Below are 22,274 nucleotides of genomic sequence, written 5' to 3' on the forward strand. Positions count from 1 at the left end.
TGGCCGCACGACCATAACTGCAGCAAACCTCGTTGAAATCAGCATAACTCTTGGGCCTTCAAAAATCGTCGCTCTGGCCGCCAGACAATACCAACGTTTCTCAGTATCCTCCAACAGTGTTAATCACTAGATTTAGCACTTACGCAAGTGTTAAGAGTTAAGTTAAGCAGCTAACGTGGTGTACGTTGATGATATTACCATATCTGCCTTTGAGTCGCCAGCTCGCCCACTAAACTAACAATCCATTAACTTTCGTTTTCAAACGGCGGTCCGAATTGCCCTCGGGGCATGGCCTCAGGGCCGTGCCGCGCGGCCACCCGACCCCCACCCGTCACCCCCGACAGCCGCTGTGACCTGTCCACCGTGACCCCGCGCGCGGTGAAGGGGGCCACACTGCGGAACTGTCCCGCTGACGTAAGCGCCCCCGATCACGTGACCCAACAGCGGCCGCATGCGTCAGAATGTGACGCCGCGCGCGCTGAGGCGGCAACTGGGACGGACGAGTCGGTGTGTGCGCGGCAATGAAAGTTCACGCGCGACGGGACGTCTGCTCGGCGCGTGCGTGTCCGTGTTCGGGGTAGGCCCGCTGGGCAGAGGGTACGCCAGACCAGACCAGACCAGACCAGACCAGACCGGTCAGCGCCGTGGAATGGGCCACATTGGAGGCAGATAGCCGGGGTTGGGCAGTGCAGGGCGGATAAGTTCAGATAAGTTCAGGTCGAGCAGGGAAGTAGACATCACGGGTTGTGTAAATGAATGGGTGCTCGGATGGAATGGTTTACGGAGTGGGTTTGGCACAAATGTTGAGAAGATCACAGGTATGGGTGCGGGTATGTGTGAGATGTTTACGAAAGGTCGGGTGACCACTTCTAAAACTATTTTACGAGGGTACTGTTCGCGCTTGCTTTATTTATAAACAGCTCTATTCATACCTCTTGTTTTAATAGATAAGGCAGTAGCAAAAGCCTTATTCCTCGGAGAAAAACCGGGATTATATCTCCATTCTCCTGGTTTTTCTCCAAGGAATAAGTCTATTACCACTGTCTTGTCTATGTGAATGAGGTTTAGTCATGCAAACGTACCTAGCAACTTACACTTCTTGTAATTTTCATTAGAAAAGCAATGTGGTGAAACCTTTCCCAAAATTTGGAACTAATGCGATGAAAAAATACGATCGGTTGGGTAGTGGGTAAGCATAACAGACCAGGAATGGGTAGCGGGGTGACTATTAGGTCAGTTCCATGCGTAGCGGTGAAATTCTACACAGTAAATCATTAGCCACACACAAATACATTAGCTTTGCGCAGATGAAAACTACATGATTCTTCTTATCAAATGTTCATAATTAGGAGAGGCTTCAATTAGCGCATGTGGATGGATTCACACATTTAAACAGGCAGTGGGATCTCATCACGCCGAATTTCATAGCCCTGATGTGCAAAAAAGGTCACTAAGGGAAGTCTCGGGAGTTTTGCTTTTGCGTCTGGAACATGCTCGTTAAAGTGTAGCCGAATGGTGTTTTAGATTCAACAGCACGCGATGCACTTTCACCCATGCTCTCACATGTCGAACACATTATAGAATGCACTACACAAAACTTCAGACATTTGCTCTCCAAACCTGACATGAATGTTTACAAATCCGCCTACCGGATGGACAAACCGGTTGTGGAAAAGCCGACCGAACCAGACTGTTTTGAAAATTACTACAGTTTGGCCATGCTACCGAACATGCATGTCATGCTTTTTGACACCTAATTTTATCTTCACACACCAAACTTCATCCACACAGAGCAAAATAAGAAAGCCATCCAGGTATGACACATTCAATTCATGTTTCATCTACTGATCCCGCTGGTGAAGTCGATAATGCTGATCTGGTTGGCGCTGATGCTGGCGTTCTTACTGACGTTGACGTTCTTGCTGATGTTGAAACTCTTGCTGATGCTCGTGCTTCCGCTCTTGTTGTTTTCCTCAGCGTTGTTATTCCACTCAATGTTGCTGAGTGACTTCCCGATGTAGGCGTCGTTCAAGTTTTTTGGGGTGGCCGTTTGCCTCGAACACATTTTATATTTTTAACACGAGCGGTCACTTGCGGCATCGCTATACGGCATGTCCATGGAACGCCGAACCTCTGGACGAGTGGCGGCCTTTTTTGTCGGCGTGGGATGGGCTGATGTGCTACGGGCATCGTTGCAGTTCTTACGCCTTATAGACACCGTTGCCCATCCCACGTCGGCACAAAAGGTCGACATGCGCCCAGAATTTCCGCACGTCATGAACGTGTCATCTAATGACATTGCAAAGTAGCGCTCGTGTCAAAAATGAAAGATTTACTCAAGGCGAACAGCTACTCGCAGCAACTTGTACGCCGCCTTCATCGAGAAGCCACTTAACAACATCGAGTAAAGCGGCACCACCGAGAAAAACAACAACTGCATGAACATGGACATCAGCAAGGGCTTCAGCGTCAGCAAGAACGTCCGTATCAGTAAGAACATCAACATCAGCACCAACGAGATCAGCATTATCGACACCACCTGCGGAATCAGTGAATGAAACAAAAATATGATTTGTCGTAGATGGAGGCTATCTCAATTTACCCCGTGCGGATGGAGCTTTGCGTGAAGATAAAATCTGCTGTCAAAAAATGTAACCTTAATCTTCTTTTAGCCTGGAAAATCACCGCACCTTAACAACAATCTAGTTCGATCGGGTTTTCACAACCTGTATGCCCACCTGTGAAGCAAATTTGTAATGCATGCATGGCAGATTTGAAAGATAAATATTTGACTTCTCTTGTAATATATTGTGTAACGTGTTTGATACGTGAGAGCAGGGATTTAAGTGTATCGTATGTTGGCGAATCAAAAGCATCCAGCCAGCTACTCTTTAATGAACACTCAGACCCTCATAGATGATCATTTCCTTTTGGCACATACAAAGTAGGATAATACCGCAAAACAGGTGAACCGATCCACATACAAAAGCCGAAGGCCCTGCTATAAATAAATGTTTCATCCTCAAGAATCGTATTGTACTTCTCTGTTGATCTGTAGTGATTTCTTGTCATTTATGGAATCAAAGCGTGGGCAATGCATATTATTTCATCACTTCTGGTCTGAGAAATAAGCGTTGCATATGCGATGTTAATGCTTGCTGGCATTTGGTGACCGTTTTACACTTGCGAATTTTGGATCTGTAATCAAGGTTCATGACCGAGCGTGCATTCAAAATACTTCGTAGTAAACGACTTCAACGTGTACTTTTATTGCGAGACAATTGCAAATCAACTAAATGCCTGGCACACCTTACACTGCAGAAACACTGAACCATGTAAGAGATTGGAGGCATGGCTTTTTAAGTTTATCTCAATGTTAACCTTTTTCCAATTCACCCGCAGCATTTGATTGTTATCCCTGTTACTTCTATCTCCTCGCATTTTATCTTCGACTTTTTCCATTTGAATCCCTTGTCAGGACACACTACGCTCTGCCAACTCAATCGCGGTGACGGCAATGCCGATAATTAACGTCCAGACCCAATTGAAAGACGCATTTTATGATGGAATCGAATTTTATTTTGGCGAGTAAACACTAATTGTTGCAGACGACGTGTCCGGGAAAGCCATCCAGTACGACTTCTTGCCATTACCGCCAGAGCACCCGCACGGCGTCAGTGAGATGGCACGTGGCCCCAATACCGTCGGGCTACGCCCGAGGCCGCAAGGCCGGGCGGGAAAGTCGAGAGCCCGCTGGCGGGTCGGGCCGGAACGGAGCCGGTGCCAGCGAGGGCAGGCACGTGTCCACCATCGGCACAACACGCGTGACCCATCACCTGGCAGCAGCGACGTCTGAACGACAGGCGTCGCATGCGACGACACGCAGGCCGAAGCGGCAGGAGTCCAAGAGGCGCCCGAGGCCAGGCGCAGCGCCAGCGCTCGGCGTTTTCACCAGCGACGTTTCTGGGACGGACGTTGCAGGAGGCCTTCGGTGGTCGTGGTGACACCCTTAGCGCGACTGGGGGAGGGGAGGGGGGAGGCCTGCTGAGCGGCGGGCGTCACGTGGTTCTGCCCGTAAACCGCGCAGGCGAGAGGTCCAGCTGCAATTTGCAGCAGGAAGCTGTTTGTGCCATGAGCCACACATGAGGCATGAGGCGGCAACATCGATGAGTAAGACTGCCACGTGCGCAGCTATCCAAGTGGGTACAGCGTTTGAAACCCTGGCGGCAATGTTCGACCGGACGAAGGCTTGCCATTTTTACCGTTGCGGTTCTTGCGAGACCGTAAGTGAGAACAACGCTCGTTACGACAGCCCGGCTGTAAGTGCAAGCTGTGTGCAGTTCGCATCGCAGCAGCCGCCACGGGGACACCGACACGGAGGCTGCCTTACGCTGGCGCGCGGGTCACTTGCGCTGTCACTGGTCCTCCAGGCTTGCGGGCTGCAGCGTATGAGGCAGCGTGTTGAAGTCTGCTTCTCTTGCTAACAAAACCCTCAAGTCTGTGTTAATTGATGAGACGCTTGCCAGGAAAAGTATGAGCGGTTCAGGCCTACTCTCTGTCCGCTGAAACCGGGCGTCACATGTTACTTTCCCAGACCACCGGAAGTCCTGGTCCCTGTTCCGGTAATGCTGGTGGCCTCAGACACCCACTCCAGCAGCGGCGATAGGGCGCAATCGTTGTCACGATAACACGATAAGTCCTAGAACCTCGTCCAATTAATATCAAACATTTCAGATTCCTGTCCTGTCAACACTGAGAGCTCCAGATCCCTGTGCTGGTTGCACGAAATGTCCCAGACATGGACGCGCGCAGGATTTTACAATGAAGGGGTGTGGGGGGAGGCACAATAACTACAAACTTCACTTGAAACTAAGCGCACTGCAGACATATGCAATTTCTAGTGTATTGTAAAACAGCATCATGTGTTCTCAAACCTCTTATTTTTAAGCGCCTGCCTCAAACTTTTTTCTGCCAACATTAAGTCGCGTAGATAATGATGCATGCCATACATTTGGTAACGGGAAGAGGATCACGTGCCCCCGAAGGCTACTACGTACGTGAGCCTTTGATCCTAGATCCCTGTCCCAACATACACCGGAATCCGTAGATCCTTGTCCACGTAACATCAGAAATACAAAATCTCTGACTTATGAATGCTGTAAGTCCCACATCCTTGGGATCAGTAACCGTATAAGCAACAGATGTCTGTCCTGGTCTTCTTGAAAACCCAGATTCCGGGCCCAGCAGCGCTGGAAGTCCTGGATCCCTGTCCCCAAAACGCTGGATATCCCAAATCCCCGATTCGGTAACACGGCGCTCGCCAGATCCTCTTCCCGGCAGTACCGTGTCCCGCTCTCCGCAACCCGGTCCCGGTACTCCCTGTTCCGGCGGCGTCCCTCCCGGCTCCCACTATGGGGGAGGGAAGGGGGGGGGGGGCTGCGGCTCCAGTTCCCGCTGCGAGAGCTCCGGCTCCGGCTCCGCCACACTCCCGGGTCGCAGCGTGGCCATTGTTACGACACGGCGGCAACAATGGCCTTCCGCAGTCGCACCGGAACAGGCCCGTCCCCAGCCGGAGCGACGCGGCAACCGTCCCCAGCCACGGCGGGTTGGGGTCACGTCATGAATCACTGGCTACAGGCGGCGTGTCACTACGTTTGCTTGAGATGGTCCCGGTACCTGGATGCCAAGATAGTCAGGTTTTAAGGCAATGTCGATGCATGGATAGAATTACCGCAGAAAATCTGGGATGACTGCCATTTGCACGACGATTTTTGAAACTGACCCCTAGTGGCACACTATCTATTTATCCGTTGATTCAGTCTTCAATGGCGTTGTTTCCAATTCTCTTCTCAGCGAATCAAACGGCGAATGTTGGACAGAAGTTTGTGAAGATGACGCTAGACGGTGGGACAAATCGAGCTACTACACTCATTGGGCTCAACGGAAGCTATTATTTTGCAAGTGTATTACTGGGCCCCTGGTCTTCGCCCTGTCGTGACAGTTGTTTGTGTACCCGTCAGGCCGAGTGGATCCCTCCCCCTGCTTTACTGCCCCAACGGCTGGACGCTGGGGCGGCACGTCATCACGAGGTCACCTTCCTCGCCAGCGGCCTCCGGAAGTGAGGCGCACCGGCAGCGCCGTGCGTCCGCAATGTCGTCACCATCTGAATAACTTATCGCCCCCCTCGGCAGTGACAATAACGACAATGCACCGGCCGTGGGGAGGCGGCGGTCGCCCGACGCCGGTTTCACTGGCGCTCTAATGGCGGGGGTGATGCAAACCGCGCCACTGCCGAAGACACAGGCGGCAGGCGCCTCCAGATGAGGAGAGGCGCCCGACCAAGACGCGGAAATTGTGCCGCGGGTCTTCTTCCCCGCTTTTTTTTGTTGCGCCTGGTGAAGAAAGCCCATTGATGGGTGAATTCCGTCGCCGCGAAATGCAACAGGTGTTCGGAACGGGAGACGCTTGTCCTGCGTCAATGACCCCTAACCTGCGCGTAGTGTTGGGGTTCGCTCATGACGGTGTCCTTTGTGACGCCGGGGTCTGACCGCAGCAACAGTCAGGATCATACATTTCTACCCGAAGACGGCATGCGACGGCTTGCCACGCCGTCACGGCTGACGTCACGGATGACGTCATCACTGGTACTTGCCTGCACGAAGCCGCAGGCTGAATGCCAGTAAATGTTTGCCGTTGACACCTGGCCAACAGCTTTCACCCATGGCTAGAAAGGCCCATCTCACATCGTGCTTCTGAACGCTAACGCTAGTGACAATGTTACATCTTCTGCACAGAGGTGGCAGGCTTCAACACGCGTTCACGAATCCGACTCAAGGCGTTTTTCGTGGTAAAAATGGTGTGCCTCTCGAAAACTCGTAGACCTTTGATATGTCAACCACTGAGAATGCCTTGTGGTATACACAGGTAACTCATGACTACCACATGGCAACTCGATGTCGATTTGCGGGTAAATTAATTTCCACGACGCGAGAACGTGAGAACACGTCTTGCAAACATTCAGGGACAAGTTTGGCAAAATGTGCTACGACATACAAAAGAGCTCGTGATATCAGTATGCCTGTGCTTGTCAGCGGTATTGCCTGCTAGTCAGTTCGGCTGTTCGCCCTCCGGCCATCCGGGCAGAAGCATGCCGATGGTCTCCGCAGTAAAGCCACAAACCTCGGTCTCAGTCGCCGTCAAGCCAGCGGGGGGAATACGCCGTCCGTATGTTGAGAGGCCCGCTCATCAGGCGGCTATAGTCCGGGAGGTGTCGTCCATTAAGAGCGTGCAGAGTTCTCAGCCTGACCACCGAGCTTCCTCTTCAGTTAAAGCTACTTCATCAACGTCATCATACATAATTACTACTCAAGTCAAGTCCTAGATGCTTGAGAACTGGTTCAATTCTCTGACCCCGAAAGCTGAAAGGCTGGATCCGCCTTTGAACGACGCCGGCTAGAATGACAGACACGTCGTGGTTGGCACACGGCACCAAAACATGAAAGATAGAATATCGGTGATATTTCCAAAAGCTCAACCTATATGCTATACAAAACGTCCACACCTTTCAAAAGGCTAGAGAATGCACGAACCATGCATTCTAATTTGTACTGTAATGCACATTCGGATAATTGAAAGTATGCTTCTTGGTACCGAGAGATATTGGTAGAAAACAGTCGAAGTGCGACACGTTCACTGAGTGGTCTCCCTGCTGAAACCTGTCTTTTAAAGCTGACTGCTCTGATGAAACGTGGTGAATCAGTCTATCGATCAGCGATACGTCACAATAATTTAGCTCGCTTCAAGCTCTGCGCATGATGCATCATATTGGTCAGAAACAGACTGCAAACATCAGATGAGCGCAAAAACAACCTGGAACTAAATATAACAATAAACATGCCTGACCTTTCCACAAATCTAAACGTAGCCTACATGACCAAACAACATGGCGTGCCTATGAAAAACGCATGGAGTTTCAAAAAGAGCACCCCAAACGCTGGTGGAGCTATGGTCAAGTTCACAAAACATACATCACCAATACAACCACCTTTCACGTTCGGGGCTCCCTGGAGACACCTCGAAGCCGCTGCAGCCTTATGTGGAGCTGAGGTGTCCAATACAAGCTCGCAGCCGACGCGGTTCTCAGACCCGACGTCAGCGTTGTCGCCTTAACCAACAGCACATATCGGCATGGCATGCAGAAGCATGACATGGCATGCAGAGGGAATCTGAGCGCAGCTCATTCAGACGCACACCAGCCAGACTCTGCGGCTGGCCATCGGCCAGCGACCCCTTGGAGGTCCTTGCCCTCATGTTTGACCCTTGCTCAGAGCGTTTATAACCACTAGGGCATATCGCGTCCTATGTTCCGAGAGGAGGGTTGGATGCCGCTTCGGCAGGCAGTGAGCTGTTCGTGCCGGTGTGGAGTGAGCGCTTCGCGTCGAGCTGAGGCGAGTTGTCTTCGTCTCGCGCGGCGCGCAGCCGGTGTTCCCTGCTGGCGTCCAGGTATCGCGAGCTGTTCGTGTGTGGCTGGAGCGGGCTCTCCAGGTCGGCGTGGGACGGGCTGGCGGAGTCGGTCGGCTTGCAGTAGAAGAGCCGACAGCTGCGTTTCCTGGCTGCGGTGAGCGCCTGCTGCATCCACGGGTTCTCTGCCACGTCCGGGGAGAGCCTGATGCGGGAGAAGATGGTGACAGGTCAAAGGTTACTTGGCCCACCTGACGGGTCATAGATAACATACGTAAGTCCAAAGATACTCAACGGAACATATTCTCTGCATGAGTCACAAGATAATGAGGACTGCTCGTTTGAAAAAACTTGTCAGAAAATAACGAGCAGCCCAGAGCAAATATGGGAGCGCTTTTGACCTATTGCCATAACTAGTCATAAGTAGTATAGACTCGTCTCACTGCGACAGACTTTATTCGGTTCCAGGTTGGTGACTCACATGGCGTAGTAGAGCAGGAAGCTGTCGCGGAACGGCGACGCCTCCACCTGGCGCAGCGCGTCGCACAGCTCCTTCTGCAGGCACTCGGACGTGTCGAGCGCGCCCAGCTCCGGCGAAAAGGCGCGCAGCCGACGGCGCACGCTCTCCGGCAGCACAGGCACCGGCCGACGGCACGGCGTCGAACAGCGACGAGCTACCGGCCGCCGCCGCCGACGGCAGCGCGCGCCGCCGGCGGCCGAGGCCGATGGGCGCCGCGGCGCCGACGGCGGCGGCCGGCAACAGCGCCAGCGCGCCGATCAGCAGCGCGCCCTTGTAGAACAGCTTGACGTAGTCGCCCTGGAACTTGTCGTAGAGCACCTCGCGCACCAGCGTGTCGCGCACGACGCCGGTGGCCGGCGGCGCGCGCGCGGGCGGGCTGCGCTGCGGCGCGCCGTAGCTCGTCGCCGGGGGGTCGCGCGCGACGCCGTAGCTCCGCGAGCCGTAGCTCACCGGCGCCGCCGCCTGCGGCACGCTGGCCCAGATGACGGGATTGGCCGGCCGTCGCGCGCGGAGTGGCGGGCTTCGCAGCCTCTGCCCCGGGTAGGAGACCTGGCGCACCAGGGTGTCCTTCACAAGGCGGCCCTTGGGCGGGCGGCGGTGCTTGTGGTGCTTCTTCCGCGGCGGGCCCAGCAGCACCACCGGCACCGCCTGCACCGGCACCGCCTGCACCGGCGGCGCCTGCACCACCGGCGCGGCTGTGACCGGGTCACGTGCCGGTGCCCCGTACATCGGCGACGGCGGGTCCCTCGGTGGCGCGCCGTAGGTGGTGGGTGGAGGAGCTGGAGGGTCCCGCGCCGGTGCCCCGTACATCGGCGACGGCGGGTCCCTCGGTGGCGCGCCGTAGGTGGTGGGTGGAGGAGCTGGAGGGTCCCGCGCCGGTGCCCCGTACATCGGCGACGGCGGGTCCCTCGGTGGCGCGCCGTAGGTGGTCGGTGAAGCGACTGGAGGGTCCCTCGCTTGACCGTACGTGCTGGTGGGAGCACGCAGGGGCACAGCAGCAGCACGTGCCCCCGACCGACTGGCTGAGGTGTCCGACGGCGGAAAGGTGCGGGTCTGACCCTCGTAGAACGTGTAGGTGTCGCCACCGTCGGCGGCGGCGGTTGTGGTGGCGCTGCGTCCGGCATCGTTCATAGGGCGCCAGCTGGTCTGATCTGCGCTCCTGCCGCCACCGTAGGACGAAGGAGGGTCTCGGGCTGGGGCGTAAGAGGACGGAGGATCTCGAGCTGGTGGTGAGTAGGAAGACGGAGGGTCTCGAGCTGGGGCGTAAGAGGACGGAGGATCTCGAGCTGGTGGTGAGTAGGAAGACGGAGGGTCCCTAGCCGGTGGTGAGTAGGAGGACGGTGGATCCCTAGCTGGTGGTGAGTAGGATGACGGTGGATCCCTAGCTGGTGGTGAGTAGGATGACGGTGGGTCCCTTGCCGGCGGTGAGTAGGGAGGACGGTGGGTCTCGAGAGGGGTCCGTACGAGGAGGGCGGTGCCGGCGGATCCCTCGGGGCATCGTTCCGATTGGACCGTGCGGCAAAGCCCGTCCTGGGTGGCGGTACAGGCGCAGACGGAGCGGCCTGCGCCGCCGCCCCGCCGGCGATGATGGTGATGCTGCTGCCCGCTCCTGACGCGCCTTCGTCCCTGCTCGAGCGGCCTCCCGCGTCTAATCGGATGCTGGTACCCGAGTCGCCTCCCAGCTGGATCGAGGCGCCGCCCAGCGAGATGACAAGCCCCTTGCTCGAGTCGCTCCCGCGGCTGCTGTCACGCTGCACGCCGAGGGCGCCTCCGCCCACGGGTGTGACGTACGCCAGCTGCGGGGTGAGCAGCGGGTTCCGCGCAGGGGTGCTGTACGAGTGGGGCACGGCGGCGACGGGGTTCTGGACGACGAAGGATGGCGCTGGACTGGGGACGGACAGGCTCGGCTGCTGAACGACGCTGTAGGTGGCCGCCGGCTGCTGCAGTGTTGGCGCCGCCACGGCCAGCACGGGGGACTGTCTCGCAGGCGAGCCGTAGCTCTGCACGGGCGCGGCGCCCGCCGGGGTGAGAACTGTACCCGGCTGCTGCGCCGAGTACAAGATGGGTGCTGCCTGGGGTGAGCTGTAGCTCTGGACTGGTGCAGGTGCCGCCTGGGGTAAGCTGTAGCTCTGGACTGGTGCAGGTGCCGCCTGGGGCAAGCTGTAGCTCTGGACTGGTGCAGGAGCCGCCTGGGGTAAGCTGTAGCTCTGGACTGGTACAGGAGCCGCCTGGGGGATGTTATAGCTCTGTGCGGGGATAGGAGCTGCGCCAGGCGCTTGCACTGTGTACGTGGTGAACGTGGTTAGCGGTGCGACGTAGCTCTGTACTGGACTGGGCGCGGGGCTGGGTGGCTGGACCGAGAACGCAGCAGGAGTCGCCTGCTGTGGAAGACCGTAGGTCTCCGGTAGCGGCCGCGGGCCTGCCGCAGCTCCTGGGCTCTTGAAGGCGCTGGCGGGAGCTGCCGGGGAGCCGCGCTGATCGGCGGGCGCTGCCGAAGCAGCTCGGCCGGCGCTGGCGCCGAGGTAGCGCCGGATCAGGCCCGCCAGCGCCGCGTCCGAGCTCTGCCCGTAGGCGGCGTCTGCGGCGCCGAACGGCACGCTGGGCGGACCGTACTGCTCGTCCAGCTGCAGGGGGGAGAACGTCACCGGGAAGTCGGCACTGGCGCCCCGGTCCGGCATGGCGTCGAACAGCGACGGCTTAGCGGACCGCGCCGGGGCCGGCGTCGGGACGGAGGTCACATCCACCAAGCGCGGGCTGGAGAGGGACTCGGAGAAGACGCCCGGCTCTGCCATCTGACTGATGAGCGACGAGTGCGTGTCTCTCGCCGCACGCGACTGCGCGCCGCCTGGTGCCGCGCTGGTGCTATCGTCTCGCTGGCTGTCTGCAGCGGCATCTAGTGCCAGTTTGTCGAACGATTGGTTGAGGTCCGTGGCCTCCAGGCTCAAAATCAAGCAGAATGCGCCCAGCGCTCCGGTAAGGGCTGGAAAGGGCGAACGAAACTGCGATTATCATAGCACAGCGCTCTTCCAAACTTACGGTTCTCCACCGGACAGACATAACAGGTATCACGATTTTTATTTCTGCTACCATGGCTACCGGGGCGGGGTGCCCTGGAAAATACGACACATTGAGGGATGCACTACATTTCGGTCTCTTCACTGACGCGGTAGGCATTCCGAACTGGGCAATTGGCCTCAGATCGACACAGTGTCCTCATTGCGCAAAAGGATTTTAGAGTAGAGTTCGGCACTGGGACCCCTGACTCACTGATTGCTTTGGCTGCCATAGAATTGGCCAACATAACCGGCCGACACAGGTAGATATAGAGGCCCGCATTGTCTCATGGGCCCCCTTTGGTGCAAAAGGCTGTCTGACTAGCACTTAAGCGCTCGAACATATGGAACGGGGTCCCTATGCAGCCAAAAGCCAGTCCTTCGGGCACTCCGGGCTCTCCGACCGGGCCCTTGCTCGTCAATCCCACAGGCCCCTTGGGATTTAACAGGTGCACGCTCCCTGTGCCCCCCCTCCCCCCGCCCCTGCGTGTATCCCTGCTCGGGAAGAAAAGCAACCACGCTATGCGCTCCGATGCACCAGAGGCTGGTATTTGGTAGCTTAAGAGCCTGACACTTACCGGCATGGTACTTTCTCCGAGTCCATGTATATTAATGCCATGCGCTGCGCTTTCGACCAAGGTCTTAAAACTATATTTCGGCAAACGTCAACAAACGCAAGTGCGCACCTTACTCAGGGGCGTTAAATTAGGCCACATGAAGTAGGCATGTTTACTACGGTGACCTTTGCGACACATTGCATTTATTTGATGATTACACAGAAGACCCGGTTATACCTCAAAGCATAAGTTCCTGAAACTTACTGAGCTCTTATGACAGAACACGGTGTAGTATGTTCGATGCCCGGGCCTGTGTCCGGTCTGACAGGACATTGGGTGAAAAGTATGCTGATAGGAACGATAAAACGCCATCCAGAAGCAATTGCCTCTGGGCCCGCGCAAGAACACATAAGCCGATTACGTCTAAACATTCGGAAACCCAGCGAGATATTGCTTCATTCACCGAGTTGCCTGTCCAGCCTTCCTTGCTAACGCCGCAGGGTCGACCGCCATGTATCGGCGAGAAGACCGCTTCCCTCTTTTGGAACTCCAAGAAGAAAAGAAAGGTGATGCTGCCGCAGATCCAATGTGGTATGGTGATTGATGACACACCGTCGTGATCCTTCTGAGATGAGAAATGTGGCTGCTGACATCGCCTGACGTTACAGACCATGGCTTACCAATCAACCAGTGAGCCATGAGCTGACAGGTAAAGCTGTATACGTCATGAATGAGGTAGTGTACGAGAAACCATGATTTACGGCTAAAGAGAGAGAGAGAGAGAGAGAGAGAGAGAGGAGAGAGAGAGAGAGAGAGAGAGAGAGAGAGATATAGAGAGAGAGATAGAGTAGGAGAGAGAGAGAGAGAGAGAGAAGAGAGAGAGAGAGAGAGAAGAGGGAGAAGAGAGAGAGAGAGAAGATCTCTCTCTCTCCCCTCTCTCTCTCTCTCTCTCTCTCTCTCTCTCTCTCTCTATATTATATATATATATATATTTATGAAAATATATATATATACATACATACATATATATATATATATATATATATATATATATATAGTATATATAATATAGAATTGTCCGTGCGGGTGTGGTGTTGTGTGTGTGGTGTGGTGTGTGTGTGCGTGGTGTGTGGTGGTGTGTGTGTGTGTGTGCGGTGTGTGTGTGTTGACTTATATTTGAACTTCCTATGTACAGAACAGCTCATTTATTTGTATATCATACATTTATCAGCAGCTTGGTATATTGCAATTGCATAAAACAACACTACCGGATATATATTGGCAGTTAAAACTTGTGGGTTTCTTGAGATATACCCGTATTATTGGATACATTCCTGGCTTGGACCAGACTTGCTCAGCAACAAAATTCCAAAAGGAACAGCTCTGGACGAGATCAGATTAATTTAACGTACGCAACCGGATTGCAACGGCTTGTAAAGCCTAAAATTATTTTAAGAGGCAGCAAATGCGTATGCATATGCTTATGTTGATATTACGTCAAAACAGTGAAATGCGATGAGTGCATACGAGTTATGCAGTGGTCTGATTTGGATGTGATGTGTTGGACCCCTCTGAACTTGGAACTCTTGAAAAGTTGGATCTATATTAGGTTGTAGATTGAATTGGAGATAACCCTACTTCCACGCAAAGATCCATCGACCTCTGGTGCTTTTTGCAGAGGCATTCTAAGCATCACAGCAAGCATTATCAACCGGGTGGAAACATTTTCACCAAAGTGAGAGGATGCCCACCTATACATAGCGTGTTAAGGCACAAGCGATATGCCGAAAATTCAGCCATGAGACTTTCTTATGTTGTCCGAATACATTTGTTTTGTCCAACATTTCCATGGAACCATCAGCCGCTTTTATGATCATGTCCACAATACGAGTTAAAAATACGCGCGGCTCATTTTCACTGTTGATTGTGTGGGAAGCGAATCATTACTGGATCGATCATCAGGTGGAAATGAAACAAAACAAGGTGAAAAACGACACGGGCCCTGAGATCCTAAGACACCCTGAGGCTTGGTGACTTTTCCTGAACCCAAACTGACTCCAAACACTGTGAGCATTGGAATCATTAAACCAAAAATGGCTGTAATGCCCCGTTAAACAGGCCTGAGTTTCTACCTCACATTTCAAAAGTTTTTTTCTGGTATATTTGTGTTTCAAATAAATGGCTGCATTTTTAGCTATTCTTAGCAAAATAAGCAGAACAAGATGGGGTGGGAGATTTACGTCCCCTAAATTCAAAGGCATCCCCGTGTCTGCCATTGGCACAAGGGTCGCTTGCATTCGTGGTCTAACTCTTCACATTGGTTGTTAAATCGATGTTTGATGTAGCATATCGGTTAGGTCCGCTAAACATGCAATGAACAAATTTTTTTATAGTGCACATTCTTCTCCTGAATGCACCACTGAGGGCATTTTCGAAACGCTTTCCTGTCACAGAGTGCGAGCTGTGACCGTCAGTTCACCCCTAGGGTTACATAAGCCGATTTAGAGATCTTAGGGGAGAAAATTAACGACCGTACATTATTCAAGCGAAATTTATCACACGAAAATAGGGTTAGAAGAAATAGATGAGATTAGCATGAATCTATCAGTTGAATTTATGTCACTGTGATATGTCTTTAAAGAGCGCTACAAGTCTTGAAGCAATAGCACCAGTGATATACTGAATACCGTGCTCGCTTTCCGTGTAATGCTGTACACGTGGGTAAACATGCTTTTCCAATGTCCTGGTTTGCTTTGTTTCGGGGTCTCTTTGGAAGCAAATTATTTCTTCCAGTGCTAATCTGAATTTAGTGTGAACTTGGGGTCAAAATATTTGTCAAAATGACAGATAATGCGTTTGTCGGCTTCTGGTCGGAACATGAAATCGCAACTGTAACATACACCTCCGCTCTGCGGTTGGTTCTGTCCTGGTAAGGAACCGTGCGGAACCCATTATACCGTCCCTCCGCACTTCAAATACATCAATAGACAAAAACATACCTGATTATCTCGAAAGAGCATTACGGTATTATCACGACAGATCTTATCGCTCAACTGTCCAAAGTGGTCCATCACCAGACTGCTGCAGCCCTTTACAGCCTTTAGCCTTAAGTCTTCACGGCCACTAACCGCTTATCACTTACAATTGACTTCTGTAATGGAAATGCCTTCGGCGTTTGTGTAACCATTTTTGCACAAATGCCTAGAAGCCTAGAAGGCAGCAGGAATCATGACTCACTTATTTCAGCTCCATTACCGGATCTTAATACCACATTGAATGTAAATTGGGCATCAGTCGAGGAAAATTGTGACATTCATCCAATGCGCGGCATCATCGACGACCCGCTAGCAAACAAGCAGATCCCGGCGTTGCGCGGCTGAAGGGCATCCCCTCATTTCGGGTCAGACTGATCGGCTGATTGATGCAGGGAATATTCACTAAGGGCGTCGCGCTCTCAATTAATGTGTGGTGGGAACTGCAACCACGCCAGCCACGGTCCGGACAGATACATGAATTTCTCATCCACGAAGTGAGCGATGAAGCCAGCGCCAGGTCACCAGCCGGCCAGCGCCAGGTCACCAGCCGGCCAGCACCAGGCCACCAGCCGGCCAGCGCCAGGTCACCTGCCGACCGGCACCAGGTCACCAGCTGGCCAGCACCAGGCCACCAGCCGGCCAGCGCCAGGTCACCTGCCGGCCAACGCCAGGTCACCAGCCGGCCAGCGCAAGGTCACCAGCCGGCCAGCACCAGGCCACCAGCCGGCCAGCGCCAGGTCACCTGCCGACCAGCACCAGGTCACCAGCCGGCCAGCGCCAGGTCACCTGCCGACCAGCACCAGGTCACCAGCCGGCCAGCACTAGCGCTAGATCGCCGGCCGTTCATCAAGCGAAACAACTTACTCATGTGAGACGAACAACCGGAAAATCACCAACAGGCTGATGGCTTGAATGTAATCTTCCACTTACCTTACGGCTATGGGTCGGCGATGACAATGCACTTTTTTGTTCACCGACGCGCATTCTTGTGCGGCCAAATCTCCGCCCCCTCGGGCTGTGCGCAGGGTCACCTACCGTTCATTGTCGCGGAGTCTGAGAACGCACGCTGCGCGGCCGTCAGGACCGCGCCACTGCACGTCTGCCGGCGCACGTGCGTCACGATCGTCTCACGGCGGCGCCCCTTCTGACGGCAGACGGTGCGCAGGGGCGGCGCCGGCCGGCCTGACCCGAATCTGTCAGCAGGCATCCGTCAGGGGCGCCGGCACGTGATCATATCTCCGGCGCTTTTCCTCTCGGACCGGGGATGGACAGGGGACGGGACCGGCAGCCAGGGATGAGCTGAGTGTTGTGCGGTGGGGGCTCAGCCGCTATCAAGAGAAAGTGTTTTTCACTTGACGTGGTCGGAGGATTTCAAGTGGATCAAAATGCCACGTTTTCAGTGAGGTAAGATGCTCCGTCGGTGACACGCAGACGCACTCAATACATATTGCGACGTAAAATGGTGCGTTTATAGCTAAACCATTCGGCCACATGCCAGATTTGAATAACGTTTCTAGTCCACGCAATCATTTCTGAGAGCTCTCGACCGTTTGTGTCAGTACAATCATCATCAACCATCAGTCACGGAACCAGAAAGATAATCCCGGATGCGTTACAGATATTCCTCTTTCTCTTGAGGGAATGTTTCACGTTTGAACGTAGTAAGGCAAGCATCAACTGTGATGAAAAAGATACTGTCAGCCAAAGTTGAAATGGTATATATATATATATATATATATATATACACATAATAACAAATATGTACATAATGTATGTATATATTTGTATGCATGTTTGTATGCGTGTGTGTGCATGTGGGTACAACTCGTCAGCAAATCCTTTGCGGACTAGATTTGCTCCAATAACAGCCACAAATCTAACCCTTGATAGCGAAGCTCCGCCAATGTAAAACTGCCGACGCAGGCGGTCAACGGAGGTGGTGCATGGTAGGTCCTGTAGCTACGTGGGATGAGGTGTTTGAAGGGGATTTGAGAGGCAAATTTGCGTTCAATATGCATGGTTTTAGTGCATGACTACTCAGCTGCCTGATCGGATCGGCTCATCCGTTATGCTCAGCTCAGATCAGTTCGATATGTATTGCTTAATGCTTTATCCGAGTCAATGGGTTACAACTAAAACGATGAAAACAAAAATGCAGGAATGATGACAACACGTCGGGAACTTGAAGAAGGCCTTCAAAGTCAAGCAAATCCCTCTTTTCACATTGGTCAATTTTAAATATGAGCGCAGCACGGCTCTGGGATCATAACGTCCGGGGTGATAACGTCCGGCGGCAGCTGCTTCCAGGACGAAGCCGCACGATTTAAAAACTCCTTACGCGACATAAATAGCCGGAATCCGGGCAGCTCGAAAGCGCCAGCTACCGTCGACCTCGTGATGCGCTCACTCACAGCGGTTCGAGGGGTGAACAGCGGCCGGACCGCCATCGGAGCACGGAGGTCTTTTAGGGCCCTGCAAACTCCGATGTGGTTGCCGCGCGTAACAAGGTCACTGGTTCCGCGCCAGCCCAGCGACCTTACGACCGGTGAAACACGATCTCGACCCCGCGCCCCCGAGACGATCCTGGCCGCAAAACTGGCGACTCTTTGCATCCGGCCGAGATAGCAGGCGGCAGGCCCGCCCCAGCCTTAGAGGCAGTACAGAAAATGAAGGAAAACGTGGCCTGAATAAGGAGTTCGCGGGCTTCGAGTGTCCGGTGGTGACAAATTTCGCAGACATAAAACATGATGAAGTTGCACCTTTCGGCCAGTTTGGATGTGTTCCTACCAGGACAGGGCGCGATCAAAGGCCACTCACAGCATCTTCGCGGACGGTGATGGAGGTGAAATGACGTTGGAGATGTTATGATGGAAGGATGCGGTCTCTGATGACCTGGGGCGTGTCGGCTAGAAGAAATACGGTCTTGGTAGGGTTTATCTTCAGGGAATTGACGGTTAAGTGGGACTGAGGGCGATGATGGCTTCCCCCTGTCGCAATTTTTGGATGGACAGGTGGTCGGGTTGGGCGGAGTCGGAGAGCTGGGCATCTTCGGCGTAGGAAACCAGACGCCCGTGGGGCAGGTAGAATGGGAGGTCATTCGTCAAGATGCTGGGGATGATTGGGCGCACAAGTGACCCCTGAGGGACGCCGTGGGAGGAGTGACGGGATAGTGAACCACCTCTCACCACCCGTCATTGTCCATTAAAATAACTCAAAACAACTTTTAAACCATTGAGGATTTGTGCTGTACGACCGTAGCTTGGTCAGGAGGACGCTGTGGTTAGCGCTGTCGAGGGCTCAACTTAGGTCTGTGGAGGTAACAAAAGTGTATGGAAGTCTAAAGGTGACCTGTGGAGGTGTGGATCCGAAAAAAAAACATTATAACTTCTATGCTTCGCTTCGAGTTCTCTGGCAAAGCAGGCGAAGACAGCATGCATTATTTATAGTAGTTTTTGTTGCAGTGCTTACTAACTGCAGAGCTTCATCGTGGCGTAAGATTTTGCGTTAGTTTGATCATCAGCTTCCAGTCATCATATTACAAGATGGGCTCCGTTAGGTCCGTCGAGAAGCCTTACACAGGATTGATGTTTATTCACATACATTGCTGTTGCTGTCGAGGCACCTACACTGTTGATCAGGCTACATATAACAACCCACACAGTTTACATATCTGCCAAACACACTGTCTCACAACATGATGAACACACAGCGAGCAGAACGCTCCCTTAACTGCGCAATAGCTCGTGGACACGTCCATTTGAGCACGCTCTTACACTTGTGTACGTGCGATGACTTAGGTGCAGCAAACGGCACAACTGTGTTGAGCACGTGGATCCAGCTATCCGGATGGTCTGCGTTACTGCTTAGTGGTTTCCCTTTGGGAGTACAAATACCGCCTGGGGTGCAAGCTTCCATAGTTCAACGGTCGGCCAACAACGCATCGGGACAATGGCATGAGCCGAGGCGTCATATCGGGGACCAAGCTCTGGCGGGCTTCCCAATACCGTGCGACGTTCCGATCATGTATATATGACAGTAATTAGTGCGAAATAAATAATCAACATATGCGAACGAAAACCGCCGGTTCACCTGACACGAAACGGTCGGCGGTACGGCAGCAACGCGGTGGTGTTGTAGCCCAACCACAACGGGAATATCATCACGCATGCAAAATCGGTGGAGCCTGTTGGCGACCTATTTCATTCGCCTGTTTGAACCCGGGCGAAGCCTTTCCAAACATGAACAACAAAGAACACTGAAGAGTGTTCAGAACAACACGGCGAGCAACGCAACAGCCGTGCGAACCCCTCCGTACTAATCGCCACACGGCAACAGAGCGATTCACGTCAGACCGAGCCGGTGCCCGTCGGATCCGACGCCGACCGATAGGCGCGCGCAGCAGCGAGACACAGCGCACGGAACGGCCGCCGGCCAGCACCTCTCCGCAACGGGGGTCGGTGCGGATCCGGGCCGCGAGAGGGCTCGAGCGCGGGGCGGAGCGCGCCGGCCGCTTCCGTCCGCCACATCCGGCCCAGGTCAGAGGTCAGGCGCCGCCCGCCGCGGGTCGTGACCCCGGGTCGGCTCCGTCACGACGCGCCGGTTCCGAGCCGCCCACGTGCGGCGCCCAGCCACCGCAGTCCCGGAACAAGCCAGCTAGGCGCCGCGCGGTCCTGGATGCCGGGCCGCTGGACATGAGTGCTCGGTTCATCGCTGTTAAAGCACCGCGGGTGTTGATGACCTGTCTTTGAAGCAAGCCTGGCGCGAAGGACGAGTCAGCGGCGCTGACCGGAGGCAGCGGTCTCCCCGTGTCGCGTCCGTGACCCTTGGAGTTGGAGCCACGGCACGGGAGTCGACCACAGCGCACAGCAGATCCACGGGTTCCGTCCCGACACAGTGGAGAGTTCTGATTCTGCGTCATGCCACTCGATAGACGCCGGCGTAGCCTCGGTAATCGGCGGAGTCCCGGTTTGATACCGCCACGTCGGAGTGCGACCAAAGGTGTGATCAGACCGGGCCTCAGGGGACCTGAGCTTGGTCAAACCGGGCCTCACGGGACCTGAGCTTGGTCAGACCGGGCCTCTGGGGACTTGGGCTTGGTCAGACTGGGCCTCGTGGGACCTGAGCTTGGTCAAACCGGGCCGAGCGAGGTCTGCATCTGGTCAAACCAGGCCAAGCGAGGCCTGCACCTGATCAGACCGGACCTGATAAGGTCTGGATTTGAGCAGACCGGATCTGACGCGGTCTGACTCGAGCAGACCGGACATGGCGCGGCCTGAGGGTCTGCTCAGATCAGACCTGCGCGGCCTGAGGGTCTGCTCAGACCCGATCTAGCGTGGCCTGAGCTCGGTTGGCCGGCGCTTCTTGTCACCATCGGCGCCTGACGTTGAGCTGGGGACGACCTTGATGCGGCTGGGGTCGACCGTGTCGCCACCGCAGCTGAAGAGGGCGCACTCTCGCCGCTCGATGGCCTTCTGCAGCTGCCGCGCCTGGGCCATCAGACCGTCCGGCTCCCCCCGGTCCAGGCTGAAACAGAGACGGCACGGTCGTGAGCGCGGCGTGAGGGAAGAGGCAGCGCGCCAGGAGCAGAGAGTTGCAAACGCGGATGCAGCGCAGGAGTCGTGGACAGTGAACACACCTAAAGCCTGGCAGCAGCCCTGCAAAAGCAAAGTAAGTGCACGACGCTCGACTCGGAATCAGTCCAGGGTGAATTAAATGGTGTCGTTACGTCGGTGATGATCAGTCACCCGTTGCTTGCACAGGGTAGAATGGATGAAACTGATATAGGTGTACAAGCGCGGAGAGAAAGCAGAGCTCCGAGCTAGCTGTTTGTGGATAATTCTATTCAGACAGCATCTGTTGAAAAGGGCCCTTGCCACATATTCGGCAAGCCCCAGGAAAACACCAATATAGAATCAATCTCCTCCGGCAGCGAGGACTGTGGTTTCAGCCTGCAGGGTCACGCTCGCGAACAGTGTCAGAGAAAGCGCCCCTCTCCGGCGGCCGCTGCGGCCATCGGCGGATATCCGTCATCGGGCCATCGGAGCCGCGTGACCCCGGCGTCCGGTGACACGTGTACGCTGCCGGAGAAAGCGCTCCTCCCTCCACATCTCCAGACAGGCGGCACGAGATCGCATCGGCACGAGATCGCATCGCGCGCCTGGCGTCTCCGCACGCTGCCGCGCTGCTCGAAGCACTGGCGTGTGCACTGCCGATCGTCGGATATTCGGGAAAGTTGCCGGCGGTTTGGCATGCCCCGGCAATCACCACACGCCGACCAATCGTGATGCGCGTCTCCCAGCTAGCCGCTGTGCGATGGGCTGGACGGACTCACCAATCGGTCATCCCCGATAGGTTCTGCCGCCGCTCGTTTGGTGGCTGAGTGCCGCGCCAAACGTCCGTGGCGGGGTGCCGCGGGCGGCCACGCGCCAGCGGCCGCCGGGACCGCGGCTCCCACGCTGGATCCGTGATCGACGCCGGCGGCGTGGGCCGGGAGAATCAGTGCACTTGCTAGCACAGTCTGCACGCACTGCGGGCTAGCTAGCTCTCGACACAGATAGCGTCCGAGGAGGCGGCCGGGCACGTCCCAGCCTTCGTGACTCGCCGCAATTAGAAACCTGTCACGATGCGACGCGACGAGAAGATCCCCAAC

General features: G+C 54.7%; 2 protein-coding genes across 2 annotated transcripts; both read right to left on the reverse strand.

The window, feature by feature from the left end:
* Nucleotides 1-8,199: 8,199 nt before the first annotated feature.
* On the reverse strand, nt 8,200-9,085 carry LOC119093945 (uncharacterized). Its single transcript, XM_037216967.1, has 2 exons — nt 8,942-9,085; nt 8,200-8,665 (listed from the first exon to the last, which is right to left on the reverse strand). Coding segments are annotated over exons 1-2 (309 nt in total). The 5' UTR covers nt 8,944-9,085; the 3' UTR covers nt 8,200-8,358.
* A 341-nt stretch (nt 9,086-9,426) lies between these two features.
* Nucleotides 9,427-16,755, reverse strand: LOC119094530 (flocculation protein FLO11). Its single transcript, XM_037217588.1, has 3 exons — nt 16,661-16,755; nt 10,400-11,960; nt 9,427-9,442 (listed from the first exon to the last, which is right to left on the reverse strand). Exons 1-3 carry the CDS (start codon nt 16,665-16,667, stop codon nt 9,427-9,429), a joined length of 1,584 nt encoding a protein of 527 aa, XP_037073483.1. The 5' UTR covers nt 16,668-16,755.
* Nucleotides 16,756-22,274: the final 5,519 nt, after the last annotated feature.

Source organism: Pollicipes pollicipes, unplaced genomic scaffold (genome assembly GCF_011947565.3).
Source record: "Pollicipes pollicipes isolate AB1234 unplaced genomic scaffold, Ppol_2.1 Scaffold_4002;HRSCAF=4701_pilon_pilon_pilon, whole genome shotgun sequence".
Lineage (NCBI taxonomy): Eukaryota > Metazoa > Arthropoda > Thecostraca > Pollicipedomorpha > Pollicipedidae > Pollicipes > Pollicipes pollicipes.